The sequence below is a fragment of the Heterodontus francisci genome, chromosome 8 (assembly GCF_036365525.1).
Source record: "Heterodontus francisci isolate sHetFra1 chromosome 8, sHetFra1.hap1, whole genome shotgun sequence".
NCBI classification, from domain to species: Eukaryota; Metazoa; Chordata; class Chondrichthyes; order Heterodontiformes; family Heterodontidae; genus Heterodontus; species Heterodontus francisci.
The window spans coordinates 101875461-101891476 of record NC_090378.1 but is presented as its reverse complement, the minus strand read 5'-3'; the positions used below and the strand labels follow the sequence as shown (position 1 = coordinate 101891476).

Sequence of the window (16016 nt, the reverse complement as noted above, 5' to 3'; positions counted from 1 at the left end):
ACTTAGGGCAGAGATGAGGAGAAATTTCTTTACTCAGAGGGTTGTGAATCTTTGGAATTCTCTACCCCAGAGGACTGTGGAAGCTCAGTCATTGAGTATGTTTAAAGTAGAGATTAACAGATTTCTAACCACCAATGATATAAAGGGATGTAAGGATAGTGCGGGAAAAAGGCATTGAAGTGGATGATCAGCCATGATCGTATTGAATGACAGAGCAGGCTCGATAAGCTGAATGGCCTACTCCTGTTCCTATGTTCTGATCTCCCCGATACAAGGAAGATATTCTTTATTGGTGACATAACGTGCTTCTCAATGATGTGCCAATTGCAACTAACTGACCTCCTGGAGTTTCCTAAAGCTCACAGCTATGGTAGCCTCCAGAAATAATAAAAGTTGTTACTGCCATGTCTAGGATGGAACTACTATTTCCCTGTAGCCCTCCAAGAAACTTTGGGTGACACAGATTAAATCCCTATGACCTGACGCTAGCAGAACAGAAATATTCTAAGTTTAGAAATTTAGCTCTGGCAACCCAGTTGATTTGGAACAGTGATATTTAGTGGACAAGCATCTACTGCATTTGTGTGACACTCCCACAGTGATATTTAGTGGACAAGCATCTACTGCATTTGTGTGACACTCCCTAGTCCATTATTTTAGTGACAGCATAAGTTTTTGTTTTATAAAACACTGATACTATCTTGTGTTGTAATTATAGATTGTAATGCAGGGGTTCAGACAAACAAGAACGTCAATTGAAAAAATATATTTTAGACTTTAGAGAGCATTGAGTGAGCAGAAAAATGTTAAAAATTTTAACCAGGACCCCAAGCCACCTTGAATCTTCCCAATTGCATTTTAACAGAGGTGGAAGGAGGGGCAGGTGTATTTTCTCCAAGCCCAGCAAGCTTTCCCTGGAAATGTCCCACCTGCCTTCCACCCACCGCACTATGATCACTCCCGCCCCTACATAATCTCCGTCCCCTATGATCTCCTCAACCCCATCCCTAACACTGATCTCTTCCCCCCTGGCAGCTCCGCTAAACCAACATGCTCCTCAGCTGCAGCCTTTTTCAGAGCCTTCCCCCATCAGACAGGCCAACATTTCTGTCAGTCAGTCCGTCAGGCTGGCTGGCATTTGAGTGGGGAAACTGGAGAAAAAGTAGCAGAAGCTATGGAGCTAAAACTCAGTGACATTCAGGGAAGCCTGCACTTCTAGATTTCCTGACCATAACTCCATAACAACCTTGCTCCAAAACCACACCCAGGAAATATCAAGCCTATTTCTTCTGATCTCCTTATTCCTCACTCACTTGAGGAAAAGTTTCAAATTTTTATTGGATTTTTTTTTTCTGACTGTTATTTCTTGCTGGAATCAATATATTATAGAATCAGTTCTATTCCAAAAAAAGCAGTGGCCCTTTAAATTGTTCAGACAACTATAGTGCATATAGTTGAAACTACCTGGGTTAATAGACGAAGCACATCATTTAAACCATTGTCCAATTCAAGTCATCCTAATCAAAGATATTTCCCTCCTGTTCGGCCAAGAATTGTGGGCCTGGTAGCCTTTTCCCAACTCCCTCCGACAATAGGCCATCATCCTCCCTCTAGCCAAATCATTATGGTTATCAGACTGTTAAAATGTAAGTTCTCTACTCACCCTTACCAGAACTAAAGGAAAGATTTTTAGGCTCTGATGGAGGTGGGCAGCTGTTAAAAAAATAATGCTGCCAGCCAGCATTCCAGGGGAAGGCAGGCCCTGGAAACCCATTTGATTTGGGATTAAGGCCAATTAATGAACACGTCGTCAGCTCATTGAAGGGCAGTTTGGTATTTTGGTGGGGGCCGCACAGCTTGCATGCTGGATCAGGGACAGACCAGGTGCATGGAGGTGGCAACAAAGCAGGGAGCCAGTCACGGCCACTCCATGATATCAGGTGGGCCCATAAAAGGAAGAATGGCTGAGAGGCACACTCAGCGATTGGCACACGGGTGCCATCAGATGAGCAGAGGTTGCGGGGAGAGGGGTCTGCATGCACTCGGGATGTGCAGGGGGGTTGTCACCCTGCTGGATTGTGGGGGCATAAGAGGAGGGGGTTAGGCTTCGACACACTTTTGGGAGTCCAGCTGAGCACAAGGGAGGCAACAGCTGGAGTAATGGGAGCACGATTCTCAAATATTGGGTCCAGTGGCCATGAGGATCAACATCCTCAGCAACAAAGCCCCAGGCACCAGGAGGGCAGAGGAGAGGGGCAAGGGGCAGAAAGGCAAACTAGGCCATACCCGCAGCATAGGATCTACCGCCAAAGATGGAGCTACCTGGACATGTCAGGCAACCAGTGCCACTGGAGTATGTGCCTATTCAGGCAGATGATCACTGATTTGTGCCCTCGTTGCAGAAGACCTCACACCTCATAGCACTAGTCCCCATGCCCTGCCAGTAGCTGTCAATGTCACTGTGACTTTGAACTTAGACTCTGGCTCCTTCCAAGGATCAACTGCAGATCTTGGTGGTATCTAGCAAGCAGCAGCGCACCATTGCATCTCGCTGGTCATTGATGCCCTATTTGTGAAAAGTGGACATTACATCCAATTCCAGACAGATGGGGCCACACGGCCACAAAGGGCAGTGGGGTTTGTCTCCATTGCTAGATTCCCCCAGGTGCAGGGTGTCATCAATTGTGCCCATGTGGCCATCAAGGCACCGAGTAACCAGCCAGTGGGAGCCATCAACAGGAAAAGCTTTCACTCCCTCAATGTTCATCTGGTCTGTGACCACAACAAGAGCTTTCTGCATATGTGTGCTCACTTTCCTGGCAGCTGCCATGACTCCTGCACCATTGAGCAATTCACAGCTCCTCCTTCCATCCCCTAAACTACGTGGCTGGATTCTAGGGTACAAGAATTATCCCTTGCAGAGATGGCTACTCACCTCTTCACCTGTCCCTGAGACAAAGAGCCACAGAAGCGCTACAACCAAAGCCATTTGCTCACAAGGACCACCATTGAGCAAGCCATCGGGCTTCTGTAGATGTAGTTCTGGTGCCTTGACTAGTCGGGTGGGGTCCTGCAGTACACTCCTGCAAGGATTTTGTGCATTGTGGTGGTCTGCTGTGCTCTCCATTTCATGGCCCTCAAGAGACTTGTGGACCTGGAAGAGGGTGAGGCCCTGGAAGCTCATTGGAGGAAAAGGCAGAGGAGGAAGATGCAGAATGCAGCGGTGCTCTGGCTGCACATGGCAGTGGCCAGGCCCAGCGCAGGACTCGAGGTAATGTCAGGACGCCATCAACGTTAGGGATCATCTGATCCAGGCACATTTCAGCTGAGCCCCTCTAACCCAGGAGGACGGCATGGTCTGGAACTCACTTTGAACTGCCTGTGAGAACACTTCCATTGAAGACGCAGCCTAGAAATAGCATGCGAGCATATGGACATATGATTTAGGAGCAGAAGAAGGTCACTTGGTCCCTCGAGCCTGCTCCGCCGTTCAATAAGATCATGGCTGATCTGATTGTAACCTTGACTCCAAATTCCCGCCTACCCTGACAACCGTTCACCCACTTGCTTATCAAGAATCGATCAACCTCTGCCTTAAAAATATTAAAAGACTCTGCTTCCGCTGCCTTTTGAGAAAGAGAATGCCAAAGACTCATGACCCTCTGAGAGATTTCACCTCATCTCTGACTTAAATGGGCGACCCCTTATTTTAAAATAGTGACCCCTAGTCCTAGATTCTCCCACAAGAGAAAACATCCTTTCCACATCCACCCTATCAAGATCCCTCAGGATCTTTTATGTTTCAATCAAGTCGCCTCTCACTCTCTAAACTCCAGCAGATACAAGCCTAGCTTGTCCAAACTTTTCTCATAAGACAACCCACCCATTTCAGATATAGGGTTTGAGAGTCCCCTGTGGAGTCTCACTTAGGTTCGGAGCTGTACTCTAGACATAACAGGAATGAGTGACTCTACACCAAATAATGTGTAAAAACAGTAATTTTATTTAATAATTATTAAACAATTATTCATGATAAAAAGGAAAGAAAGATAACTATTAAAAAGAAAGGAAGGAAAAGAGTATAGAAAGAATAGCATACTGATATAACCACAAATTAGTCTGTTCACGACAGCTCCTTAAATTGGTACCTTTCCCCCTTGATCCAAACATCACCAAGTCTCCAGAGAACCATGCAGGGGGTTGGACTGTCCGGCTAGTCATTCCGTCAACACCCTTCCTCCGTAGTCTTCAGTGGTTGACTAGTCCACTCCAGCAGCAGCCCTGAACGTTGGGTGGTGTGCCCCCTTTAAGTCCAATTTTTGGCTCCATTCCAACTTTCCGAGACCTCTGTCAGACTTTCTCACAAGAGTCTGACAACCATGAGCCCTTATCAAGTTCTTCTCACAGGCATTACGAGGCTGGCAGGCTATTGACACATCCTTTCATGGTGTCTCGCACCTGCCATCAATTAGGTTATACTGTCCATCAATTAAACTCCATCTTCTGATACCACACTGTAGTGGACCACCCCATGTACAAGGTTATCATTATCCTGACTTGTAGTTCAAGGGTCATTGAATACCGTAAGAACTGACCTCTGTTTAAACAATGGGAATGCAATGGTTATTTTCAAGAATGTCACGACCAGGCAAGAAAGGTGTCTAGGGGTCTGTTACGATCTTCACCTGGCCTTACTGTAACAGGGTTTAATTTTAAATACACTGTGTTTTGAGCTCCCCCTTTGTGAATTCTTGTTCACAGCTTTCCAATTATAAGGCAAAGAAATGAGCACCAACAGGCTTTCTTTGGTTTAAAGAAGAAAAGTGAAATTTATTCAACTTATTTGAACTCTAATACGATGCATACCTATGGATATACGACGCGCCCACGCTAGCATGCACACGCGATATACACATGCAGATAGGGACAGAAAAGAGAAGAAAAGATCAAGTGAAATAGTTTGAGGCAATATCTTGTTACTGTGCTTTGAGCTCGCTGTAGTCCTTGATTGAAGATATGGGCTTGCGTTTCACTGGGGCCCAGTATTCTTCTTAAACCTTGTTGACGTAGGAGACTTTTCTCTCTTTAAGTTTGTGTTTCATTGGTTTCCAAAGCTGGTGAGAGTGAGATGAGGACAGGCAGGAGAGGAGGTAATTCTTGCTTCAGTTCCAGGAGCACACGGCGTTCTGAGTTCAAATTCTGTTTTTCCAGTTTAAAACTCCCCTAGTTGGCCAGCAGGTGGTCACATGACCGACTGGTTTGTCCAGATCTCTTCTGTGTATTGGGGCGGGGACTGGTTCCTTTGTTTCAACACTGTCTGGTACTATGCAAATGTGCTTCCAGCCATGGGCTTGCAATTTTAAGTTTTAACGTTCATGTAGAGAAATCATGTGTGCATCAGTCTTGGCAGGTGGGGGTTTGGCTGACAAGAAAGAAGGAAAAAAATAGTTTAGACAAAACAACAGCTGTGCATTGCCCACCCTGACCAGCATGGAAACAAAAAGAAAAAGTTATTGGGGAAAAACAAGTTCATACTATTGATTGTCATTGATTACATAATTGATTACTTACTTCACTTAATCAGAATACAATCACACTTAGTTTTAAATCAATGTCTACAAAGTAACCTTTAAAAATTCACTACAGGTTTAATACATTTTTTTAAAAATCAGAAGCAAAGCAAAAGCAAGGCAGGAATAAAATGCAATAATATACAAAAAGTAATAGCTGCAGGCCTCAGGCATGCACAGGTGTTAGTCTAGTAAACCCTCTCTGAACTGCTTCCAACGCATTTACATCCCTTCTATCTATCTCTGCCTTAATACGAACATACCTCCAATGAATAATGCACCTTTGTCCAGAGGTCGCACTGTCCCCTTTCAAAGACCTTTGCTTCCCTTCACCACCTCTTCCCTCTTTTCCTGTCTTACCATTAAAGAATGGAAGTTCCCATAGCTGCTGTCATGTGTCAACATTTACAGTGTGTTCAGAAAGTACACGTGGAGGATAGGTCATTGAAGCAGCTGAAGATGGTTGGGCCTAGAACACTACCCTGAGGAACCTCTGCAGTGATGTCCTGGGACTGAGATGCACATAGTGGTTGTTGTCGTTGTGGAGGTGCCCATGGAGGAACCTCCAAAGGCTGCTGTACTGGTGTTAATGCAGGTGCAGCCTCCGTCACCGGACCCTGCTGCATAGATGGTCCCTCAGTGAGAGGGGCCATGAAGGCTGATGATGGTGGTGCCGCTTGGCACACTCATCCTCTTCAATGGCTACCTCAGCTCTTGGCTCATGCATCGGGTGGTTGGATGGAAGCACCAGCTGGGGCACAACTGGGATCCACCCCAAACATTTTGTGCCATCAGCACCACTGACCGGTCCATGCTACAGAGTGTGGCATGCATTCTATGCATGTCAGTGCACTGTTCCTACATCCACTCAGAGTGTTGCTGCATATGGCTGTCCATGTTGATGACCACTGTCTCAATGGAGGAGCTCTTGCATTCAAAGCACTGAGCCAGTGTCATGCACATGAGCTGATTGGACTCCTCCATTCTTGGCACTTGACTGCACACTGCCTCAGGTAACTCTGACATGTGGATTCACATCTACTGCTGCTGATCTCAGTAGTGCCTCCTTCCCTGTGACTCCTGAGGTCCTGCATCTGTGCCCAGCTGAGCATGGCTGTGTCTGTCCTCCATCCTCTGAGGGGGGCTGCTCACAGTTGCCTCTGCCTCTCTCACCTCCAGCTGCACACTGGTGATGCGCTCTTCATCCAGTGCCACCCCATCTAATAGCACGCGAGGATTCATCGATGTGATTTTGTCTGCGCTGGTGGATGGTGTGCTTGTAAGATGTATTGGTGCTGGCTCTGCCATCTCAGATTCTTGTGAGTGGTGCTGCACCAGAATTCTGTCCTTCCCCCTCCACGTCAGAACCTGTGGGAAACACAAGACGAGAGCATGAGAACTAGCCTTGGAGAGCAGAAGCCTCTGTAGTGCTGAGGCTTCCCAGTGGAGCTGTGTCTTTGGTATTCTGTTGGGTGGGTAGGAGTGCAGTCCACCCATTCATCATCTTCACCCTCTCCACCAAGGATGCTCATCTATTCTTCCCCACCTTGCTTCTGTGGGGCCACCCTTGTGGTTTCGTGGTTCCCTCCTCCAAGGCAGTGAGGATGTGCAGGTGGGGCACTCCTGCTCCAGTCAGAGCCCTTTCCCTGGCATTGTGTGGCCTTTGCTCCTGCAATGACAAAGCAGAGAGAGATAAGGCACTGCTAGCCTCTGCAACCAATGCCAGTGGCTCCTATACATAAAAAGCTGCACTTACCAGTGCTGTTATGTCCTCAACAGTGCCAGGACTCTGAGCCTTGCTAAGGGGTCAGTAAGTTCCCTGGGCAAACATTCCTCCCATGTTCAGGAGCAGCATGCAACCTTAGGCTCCTCAGCTGGTGCGTGTGCTGGAGGTTGAACACCCAGATGCCTGTCATCAGGGACTGGCATTGCACTCATCTTGCCAAAGTCATTGAACTTTATGGCACTGGATCCAATTCCTACAGCCCACAGTTTCAGTCACTGACTGTTTCAGCCACCTGCAGCCATGCTAGCTTTGTTTGGCTGGGTTGCCTTCTCTTTCTACCATCTGGAAAGAGGACCTCCCTCCTCTCCGTTACTGCCTCCAGAAGCACCTTGATGTCAGCATTGGAGTATCGAAGGGCAGTCCTTCCCCAGGTGGCAGGCCTCTGCCTCTCCTCCTGAATCCCTGGTACCTCTATTCTTTCAATCTGACGGCAGCCACAATAATGGCTGCCATGATGATTTTGAATGGGGCCTGCAAGTAGAGTCCCGCCTCCATTCAGCACCCACAGCTGCTACTTGGCTGCCCAGCCAGCCCTCCACCTCTGTGGAAATTGTGGGCTGAGACTACTCCCCCTACCACCCCGGGGTGGGGTTGGGACCTGGAAATGGTCCCGATGCTGGTTTCCCATCCCCGGAGGGAATATCCTGCCCTAAGACTGCACTTGCTCTTCCTGTGCTGCTCCCCACACTCACCAAAATGTAAAATAAATATTTTCCTTTTATAACATATATATTCAGTTCTGGAAGATATACAGAGTGGTAGGTCTTAATTATATCTGAGGATAACGTTTACTGGTGGATGGGCGGATAGAACTTCTTTGCATTTTAATATTTCAATAACAAAGGTAATTTTACTTTTAGCCACAAATTAAAGAGCCAAGCGCCTACAATAGCAGCAGATGAAATGTACAGGTAAGGAGAGTGGAAGATAGCAGAGGGTGAGTGCAGAAATAGTGATCCTGAATCTTTTGAGGGACTAATCTCAACAGGTATCGATTGGAATAAAATGGGACAGTAATAAATAAGGAATATATTACCCGTCCTGAAGCCCCCTGCCTCAAAACTTTGAAAAGGAGTGACAAGTGCAAGTTATACTCGGAGTTACCCAGTCTCAGGGAGGGAGAAAACAAAGCATATTTTTCAGCTCACCCAAGTTCATTGTTCCACCACTTCACAGTAGCCCATCCAAATTCATTGAAGGGAGTTGCAAGTGCGTAAAGAGTGAGAGATCACGCGGTTTTGATACTTCAGGAAAGGAGACCATGTCTGAAGAATTTCTATCTGACAAAGCTGAAACCTACGAAAGAACGACAAACACTGGAACAGTGACATCAAATCAGAAAATGCTGGAGATCTTCGGGAAATCCATCAGTGTGTGATGAGAGAAAAGATCTAAGTTTTGGTGAGATCACCTATGTGAGACCAGGTGAAGGGTATTTCCTGCATTTTCTGTTTCTGTTTCTGAAATTTAGTAACTTTTTACTCAGAATTTCACTATCCTCATTTTCAGTTCTCTCCCAGGGTGGGTTATGATTTCCAGTGGTCAATCTTGGTAGTATTGTTGAACAGAGGAAAGAAAGTAAATGTAAACACCTCTGTTCCAAGTAGTAGAACCAACCACAGGTAATGCTAGTTTAACTTTTGGTTAAATAGAAACGAGGAGCTCCATCAGTTTGAGTGAATACTTGAATACTTGTGATCATGTGAGACTGGAGATAGGCAGAGAGATAGAGAGTGACCACTGGCCCAACTTCTTTGAAAGAGTTAATCGGTATCCCTTTCTGCCTTGGAACAATTTCAATTTAGATTCCAGAGATAAAACACCAGTGCCCAGTTACCCTTCTATCTTATATAATTATCCAGCTGCCTGCATCTCATCAGCCTAGCGAAGTTATACTCTGACTGCTAATCACTTTCTCTCTGCAGGGGAAGAATCACTGACAATTTTTGTGGACAAACAGAAGTTGAATAAGAAGACTGATCTCAGTAACAATTCTGCGATCAGTTTGGACACACTTCACCAGCTGGCTGCCTCCTATTTCATAGACCGAGAGACCACATTACGCAAGCTCCATGAGATCCAGATAGCCTCTGCAGCAATCAAGGTAATCGTTCCTGCTCTTTTAAATGTCCGCACTGTTCTCCCTTTACCGCCCTCATCCCTTCTCCACAGGTCACACAACGCAATATTCTTCGTAGAGCCCCTTCTGTTTTCTCCACAGGACATCCCATTTATCCTCTATCACTTCCCAACCCCACCCCAAACAATATCTTCCTCCATCACACAACCATTGTCAGTTCCTCCATTAAACAAGTGCTGTCCACAAATACCAATGCACCTTTTCTCACTCAAAGAACAAAGAACAGTACAACACAGGAACAGGCCATTCGGCCCTCCAATCCTGTGCCGATCTTGATGCCTGCCTAAACTAACACCTTCTGCACTTCCGGGGCCCATATCCCTCTATTCCCTTCCTATTCATATATTTGTCAAGATGTCTCTGAAACGTCGCTATCGTATCTGCTTCCACCACCTCCTCTGGCAGCAAGTTCCAGGCACTCACCACCCTCTGTGTAAAAAAAACTTGCCTCGCACATCCCCTCTAAACTTTGCCCCTCACACCTTAAACCTATGTCCCCTAGTAACTGACTCTTCCACCCTGGGAAAAAGCTTCTGACTATCCACTCTGTCCATGCCGCTCATAACTTTGTAAACCTCTATCATGTCGCCCCTCCACCTCCGTCGTTCCAGTGAAAACAATCAGAGTTTTTCCAACCTCTCCTCATAGCTAATGCCCTCCAGACCAGGCAAGTTCACTAATGCTACTTAGGGAAGGAAATCTGTCGTCCTTACCCGGTCTGGACAATATGTGACTCCACAGTGGCAGCAGTGTGTACCATCGACAAGATGCACTGCAGCTACGCACCAAGACTCCTTAGACAGCACCTTCCAAACCCGCGACCTCTACCACCCAGAATGACGAGGGTAGCAGGTGCATGGGAGCAGCACCACCTGCAAGTTCTCCTCCAAGCCACACACCATTCTGACTTGGAATTATATCACTATTTCTTCAATGTCGCTGGGTCAAAATCCTGGAACCCCCTTCCTAACAGCACTATCGGTGTACCTACCCTACATGGACTGCAGCGGTTCAAGAAGGCAGCTCACTACCACCTTCTCAAGGGCAATTAGGGATGGGCAATAAATGCTGGCCTAGCCAGGGATGCCCACAACCCATGGACAAATAAAAGAGAAGACCCACAGCAATGTGGTTGAATCTTATCTGCCCTCTGAAATGGCCTAGCAAGCCACTCAATTGTATCAAACCACGACAGGATGGGAAATAAATGCTGGCCTTGCTTTCCATGAATGAATAAAAACAAAAAGCTCCTTACAGCACCTGTCACTCGCTCCTCACAACACTCAGCCCTCACCTGGTTCCTTCACAGCATCCATCACAACCAGTTGCTCACAGTGCCCAGTTACCCTTCTATCTTATATAATCATCCAGCTGCCTGCATCTCATCAGCCTAGCGAAGTCCAGCACCCTTCCCCCACCCATCACACCAGCTCCTCACAGCACCCAATCCCCACCCATCAGAACTTGTGAGTTGAAGTGTTCGGGTTTCTCTGTTCTTCCATTTCAGAACAGAGAGCTCATTCTGCATTCAATAAACTTCTTTTAGTCCTGAAAGGGCTGGAATATTTTCTGTTGCAATCAGTTTTCATTCTGAGATGATGGCTCCATTCTAATGGAATTTGACATGATTTAGCATGTAAGCTTGACTATATTGAGAGAAGTGACTTTGACCTCAACATTTGAAAATGCCAGTAGATTTCCCTTGCTCTTGGTAAGTTGGATAACAGGCTATTTTATGCTAAGAGTCATATTATAGCGTGATATAGCATATTTTTACACCATGTAACATGCAAAGTAATACAACAACTTATATTTGTATAACGTCGTTAATGTTATAAAACGCCCCGAGATGGTTCACAGGAGCATTATAAACCAAAGTATGACACTGAGCCACATAAGGAGATATTAGGTCAGATGATCAAAAGCTTGGTCAAAGAGGTAGGTTTTAAGGAGTGTCTTAAAGGAGGAAAGCGAGGTGGAAAGGTGGAGAGGTTTAGGGTGGGTATTCCAGACCTTGCGGCCCAGGCAACTGAAGGCATAGCCACCAATGGTGGAGCGATTAAAATCGGGGATGCTAGAGAGGTCAGAATTAGAGGACTACAGATATCTTGGAGGGTTGAGAGGCTGGAGGAGATTACAGAGACAGGGGAGATGCCATGGGGAGATTTGAAAACAAGCATAATTTTAAAATGAAGGCATTGCTTGACTGGGAGCCAATATAGGTCAGCAAGCACAGGGGTGATAGGTGAACGAGACTTGGTGCAAGTGAAGACACGGACAGCAGAGTTTTGGTTGACCTCAAGTTTACGGAAATAGAATGTGGGAGACCAGCCAGGAGTGCATTGGAATTGTCAAGTCGAGAGGTAATGAATGCATGAATGAGAGTTTCAGCAGCAGACAGCTGAGATAGGGGTGAAGTCGGACAATCTTACGGAGGTCGAAGTAGACAGTCTTAGTGATGGCACGAATATGAGGTCAGAATACCCTACTGTTTAGATGAAGCTTTGTCACTTCAAAGACACAAAGTCCAATTATTATTTCAGTAATGTTGCACTAATATTAAGTTGTGTTGCTTGCAATTCCTGCGGGGATTGACCACGTGGGGACTTCAGAACACTTCAGGCTAGATCTTGTTGTTCTGTGGCGGCTGCTGCCACTCCGATTCTCTGGCCTCACCTGACGTCAGGAGGACAACAAGGTCCAGCCCTTCACGTGCCTTCTGTGACCATTTGTGTAGGAAGGATTTCCAAGCTTGAGGGGCAGCTGGAATCATTGTGGAGCATCCGGAATGATGAGAATTTCCTGGATCATACATTCCAGGAGGTGGTCACCCCACAGGCTGTGAGAGTTCAGGATAGTAAATTGGTGGCTGTCTGGAAGAGTGGGAAGAGGCAGGAAGTGCAGGTTTCTTCAGGATGTGTGCCACATTCAAACTGGTACTCAGCATTGGACACTGCTGGAAGGGCGGCACAGTGACGCAGTGGTTAGCACCGCAGTCTCACAGCTCCAGCGACCCGGGTTCAATTCTGGGTACTGCCTGTGTGGAGTTTGCAAGTTCTCCCTGTGTCTGCGTGGGTTTCCTCCGGGTGCTCCGGTTTCCTCCCACATGCCGAAAGACTTGCAGGTTGATAGGTAAATTGGCCATTATAAAAATTGCCCCTAGTATAGGTAGGTGGTAGGGAAATATAGGGACGGGCGGGGATGTGGTAGGAATATGGAATTAGTGTAGGATTAGTATAAATGGGTGGTTGATGGTCGGCACAGACTCGGTGGGCCGAAGGGCCTGTTTCAGTGCTGTATCTCTAAACTAAACCTTGAAGGAGTGGCAGTTCAGACCATGGTACCAATGGGCAAGTGACTGCACAGGAGGGAGCAGCAAAGAGTAGAAATGCAGTTGTTATAGGAGATTCCATAGTCAGGGGAACAGACAGGCATTGCTTAAACCGTCACCGTGAGTCCCTCATGGTGTGTTGCCTTCCTGGTGCCAGGGTAAAGGGCATCATGAAGCGGGTACAGAATATTCTGCAGGAGGAAGGGAGTGAGCCAGAAGTTAAAGTCCTATGGTCAGATTTTCAGGAGCTAGGGAGGAAGTTTAAAAAGTAGGACCTTGAAGGAAGTAATCTCTGAATTGCTCCCAGAGCCGCATGCTATCAAGAGTAGAAATAGGAAAATAGGAAGGATTAATGCTTGGCTTGAGACATGGTGCAGGACGGAGGGTTTCAGATTCTTGTGGCATTAAGGACCAGTTCTGAGGCAGGATGCACCTATTCAAAAGGAATGGGTTGCACGTTAACAGTATTAGGGTCAATACCTCGTGGGGAGGTTCACTAGTGTGGTTGTGAAGGGTTTAAAGTAAATTGGCAGGGGGATGGGCAGCAGCATATAAAAGTAGAAAAGAAGAGTAAGGTGCATATTAAACTGAGAGTGTTGGATAGTAGTAGAGAAGGAAGTAGTTCAGTATTAGATTGGAGCAGACTAAGAGGACTAGAAAGTGTGAGGTCATGCACTTTGGTAGGAAGAATCAAAAGGCAGACTATTATTTAAATGGAGAGAGACTCCAAAAAAATGCAGCACAGAGGGATCTGGGTGTTCTTGTGCATGAAACACAAAAAGTTAGCATGCAGGTGCAGCAAGTAATTAAGAAGGCAAATGGAATTTTGGCCTTTATTGTTAGGGGGTTGGAGTTTAAAAATAGGGAAGTCTTGTTACAACTGTACAGGGTGTTAGTGAGGCCCCACCTGGAGTGCTGTGTACAGTTTTGGTCCTTGTATTTAAGAAAGGATATGCTGGCATTGGAGGCAGTTCAAAAGAGATTCACTAGGCTGATTTCTGGGATGAAGGGGTTGACCTATCAAGAACGGCTAAACAGGTTAGGCCTTTATTCATTCGAGTTTAGAAGAATGAGAGGTGATCTTATTGAAACGTATAGGATTCTGAGGGGACTTGACAGGGTAGATGTTGAAAAGATGTTTCCACTAGTGGGGGAATCTTGAACAAGGGAACATAGTTACAGAATAAGGGGACACTCATTTAAAACTGAGATGCAAAGGAATTTATTTTCTCAGAGGGTAGTGAATGTCTGGTATTCTCTACCCCAGAGAGTTGTGGAGGCTAGATCACTGAAAGTATTTAAAGAGGAGGTAGATAGATTTTTGAAGTATCGGGGAGTTGAGGGCTATGAGGAGCTGGCATGAAAGAGGAGTTGAGTTCTGGGGCAGATCAGCCATGATCTTATTGAATGGCGGGGCAGGCTTGAGGGGCCGAATGGCCTACTCCTGTTCCTATTTCTTTCGTTTCTTCTGTTTTAATGTACAAGAAATATAAAGACAGGTTTACAATGCATGTATGTAAAAGCACAAAGTGTGGTTAATAATGTTGGTGAGCTACAAGCATAAATAGCTTTGTGAGAATATGATGTTGTGGCAATAATGGAAATGTGGCTTAAAAATGGCGAGGACTGGGTTCTGAATTTTCAAGGGACAAAGTGTTCAGAAAAGATGGGGAAAGAAACAAGGGATGTGTGGTGGCAGTACTGATTAGGGAAGACATTTTATTTTTGGAAAGAGAGGATGTCCTTAAGTGGGCAAGAACACAGTTTGTTTACAGTTGAGGAGAAAGAAAGGTATCATCACGCTGCTCGGGGTATTCTATAGGCCTCCAAATAGTGAGAGAGATGGATATAGAGAAGCAAATCATCACAGGGATGTGAAAGAGCTATAGTGTGGTGATATTGGGGAACTTTAATTACCCGAAGATCAATTAGGATAATGTTACAGTAAAGGGAAAGGAGTGGAGGAATTTCTGAAATGTGTTCAGGAGAACTTCCTTGACCTGTATGTTCTCGATCCAACTAGGAAAGAGGCATTGCTGGATCTGGTGCTGAGGAATGAATTGGGCCAAGTAGACCAAGTGTCTGTAGGGGAGCACTTGGTTAAGAGTGATCATCGTATCATAAGGTTTAAATTAGCCATGGAGACGAGCAAGGAACATTCTAAAGTAGAACTTCTTAATTGGAAGAGGGCTAACTTCAATGGAATGAGAGGGGATCTAGCCAAGATAAAATAGAACCAAAGATTGACAGGAAACTGTAACAGCACACTGGGTGATCTTTAAAGAGGAGATGGATCAGGTTCAGGCTAGGTACATTTCAAGAAGGGCGAAAGGTAAGGGAACCGAATCCAGGACTCCTTTGATGACGAGGGAGATAGAGAAATGATGCAACAAGAAAAAGAGGATGTACGACGCATGTCAGGTGACTTGTTCAAGTGAGAATCAGGCCAAATACAGTAAGTCAAGATGGGATGTGAAGAGGAAAGTAAGAGTGGCAAAGAGAGAATATGAGAATAGATTGGCAGTCAACATAAAGATAATCTGAAAATTTTCAACCGGCATATAAATAGTACGTGGGTAGTAAGAGGCAGGGTGGGGCCTATTAAGGACAAAGAGGGTGATATATGCTTAGCGGCGCAGAGTAAGGCTAGAATACTTAATGAGTACTTTGTAATGATGTTTACTAAGGAAGAGGGTGCTGACACAATATCAGTAGATGCCGAGATGGTCGAGGTAACGGATGGGGTGAAAATTGATAGGAGGTAAGTACTGGAAAGGCTGGGTATGCTCAGTCCGCAAGCAGGACCCTGAGCTTCCGGTTGCTTGCCATTTCAACACTCCCCCCTGCTCTCATGCTCACATCTCTGTCCTGGGATTGCTGCAGTGTTCCAGTGAACATCAACGCAAGCTCGAGGAACAGCATCTCATCTACCGATTAGGCACACTACAGCCTGCCGGACTGAACATTGAGTTCAATAATTTCAGAGCATGACAGCCCCCCACTTTACTTTCATTTTTAGTCATTTTTAGTTATTTTTTCTTCCTTTTTTTTGCATTCCTTTTTACATTTTTTGCATTTATTTAATTTCATCTTAGTTTGTTCAGTTTGCTTACCCACTGTTTTTTTCAGGTTGTTTTTCTTCAGGTTTGCACTTGCTGATGTTCTATATTCAGTATATTCACACCTAAT

General features: G+C 45.8%; 1 protein-coding gene across 3 annotated transcripts in view; it reads left to right on the top strand.

Moving 5' to 3' along the window:
• The window catches only part of LOC137372585 (BMP/retinoic acid-inducible neural-specific protein 3-like), a 199930-nt gene that overhangs the window by 108386 nt on the left and 75528 nt on the right, over positions 1–16016 (top strand). For all 3 annotated transcript variants that reach the window (XM_068036523.1, XM_068036524.1, XM_068036522.1), the window contains exon 4: positions 9282–9460. In XM_068036523.1, coding sequence (XP_067892624.1) covers positions 9282–9460 — 179 coding nt within the window. The remainder of the gene's footprint in view (positions 1–9281; positions 9461–16016) is intronic.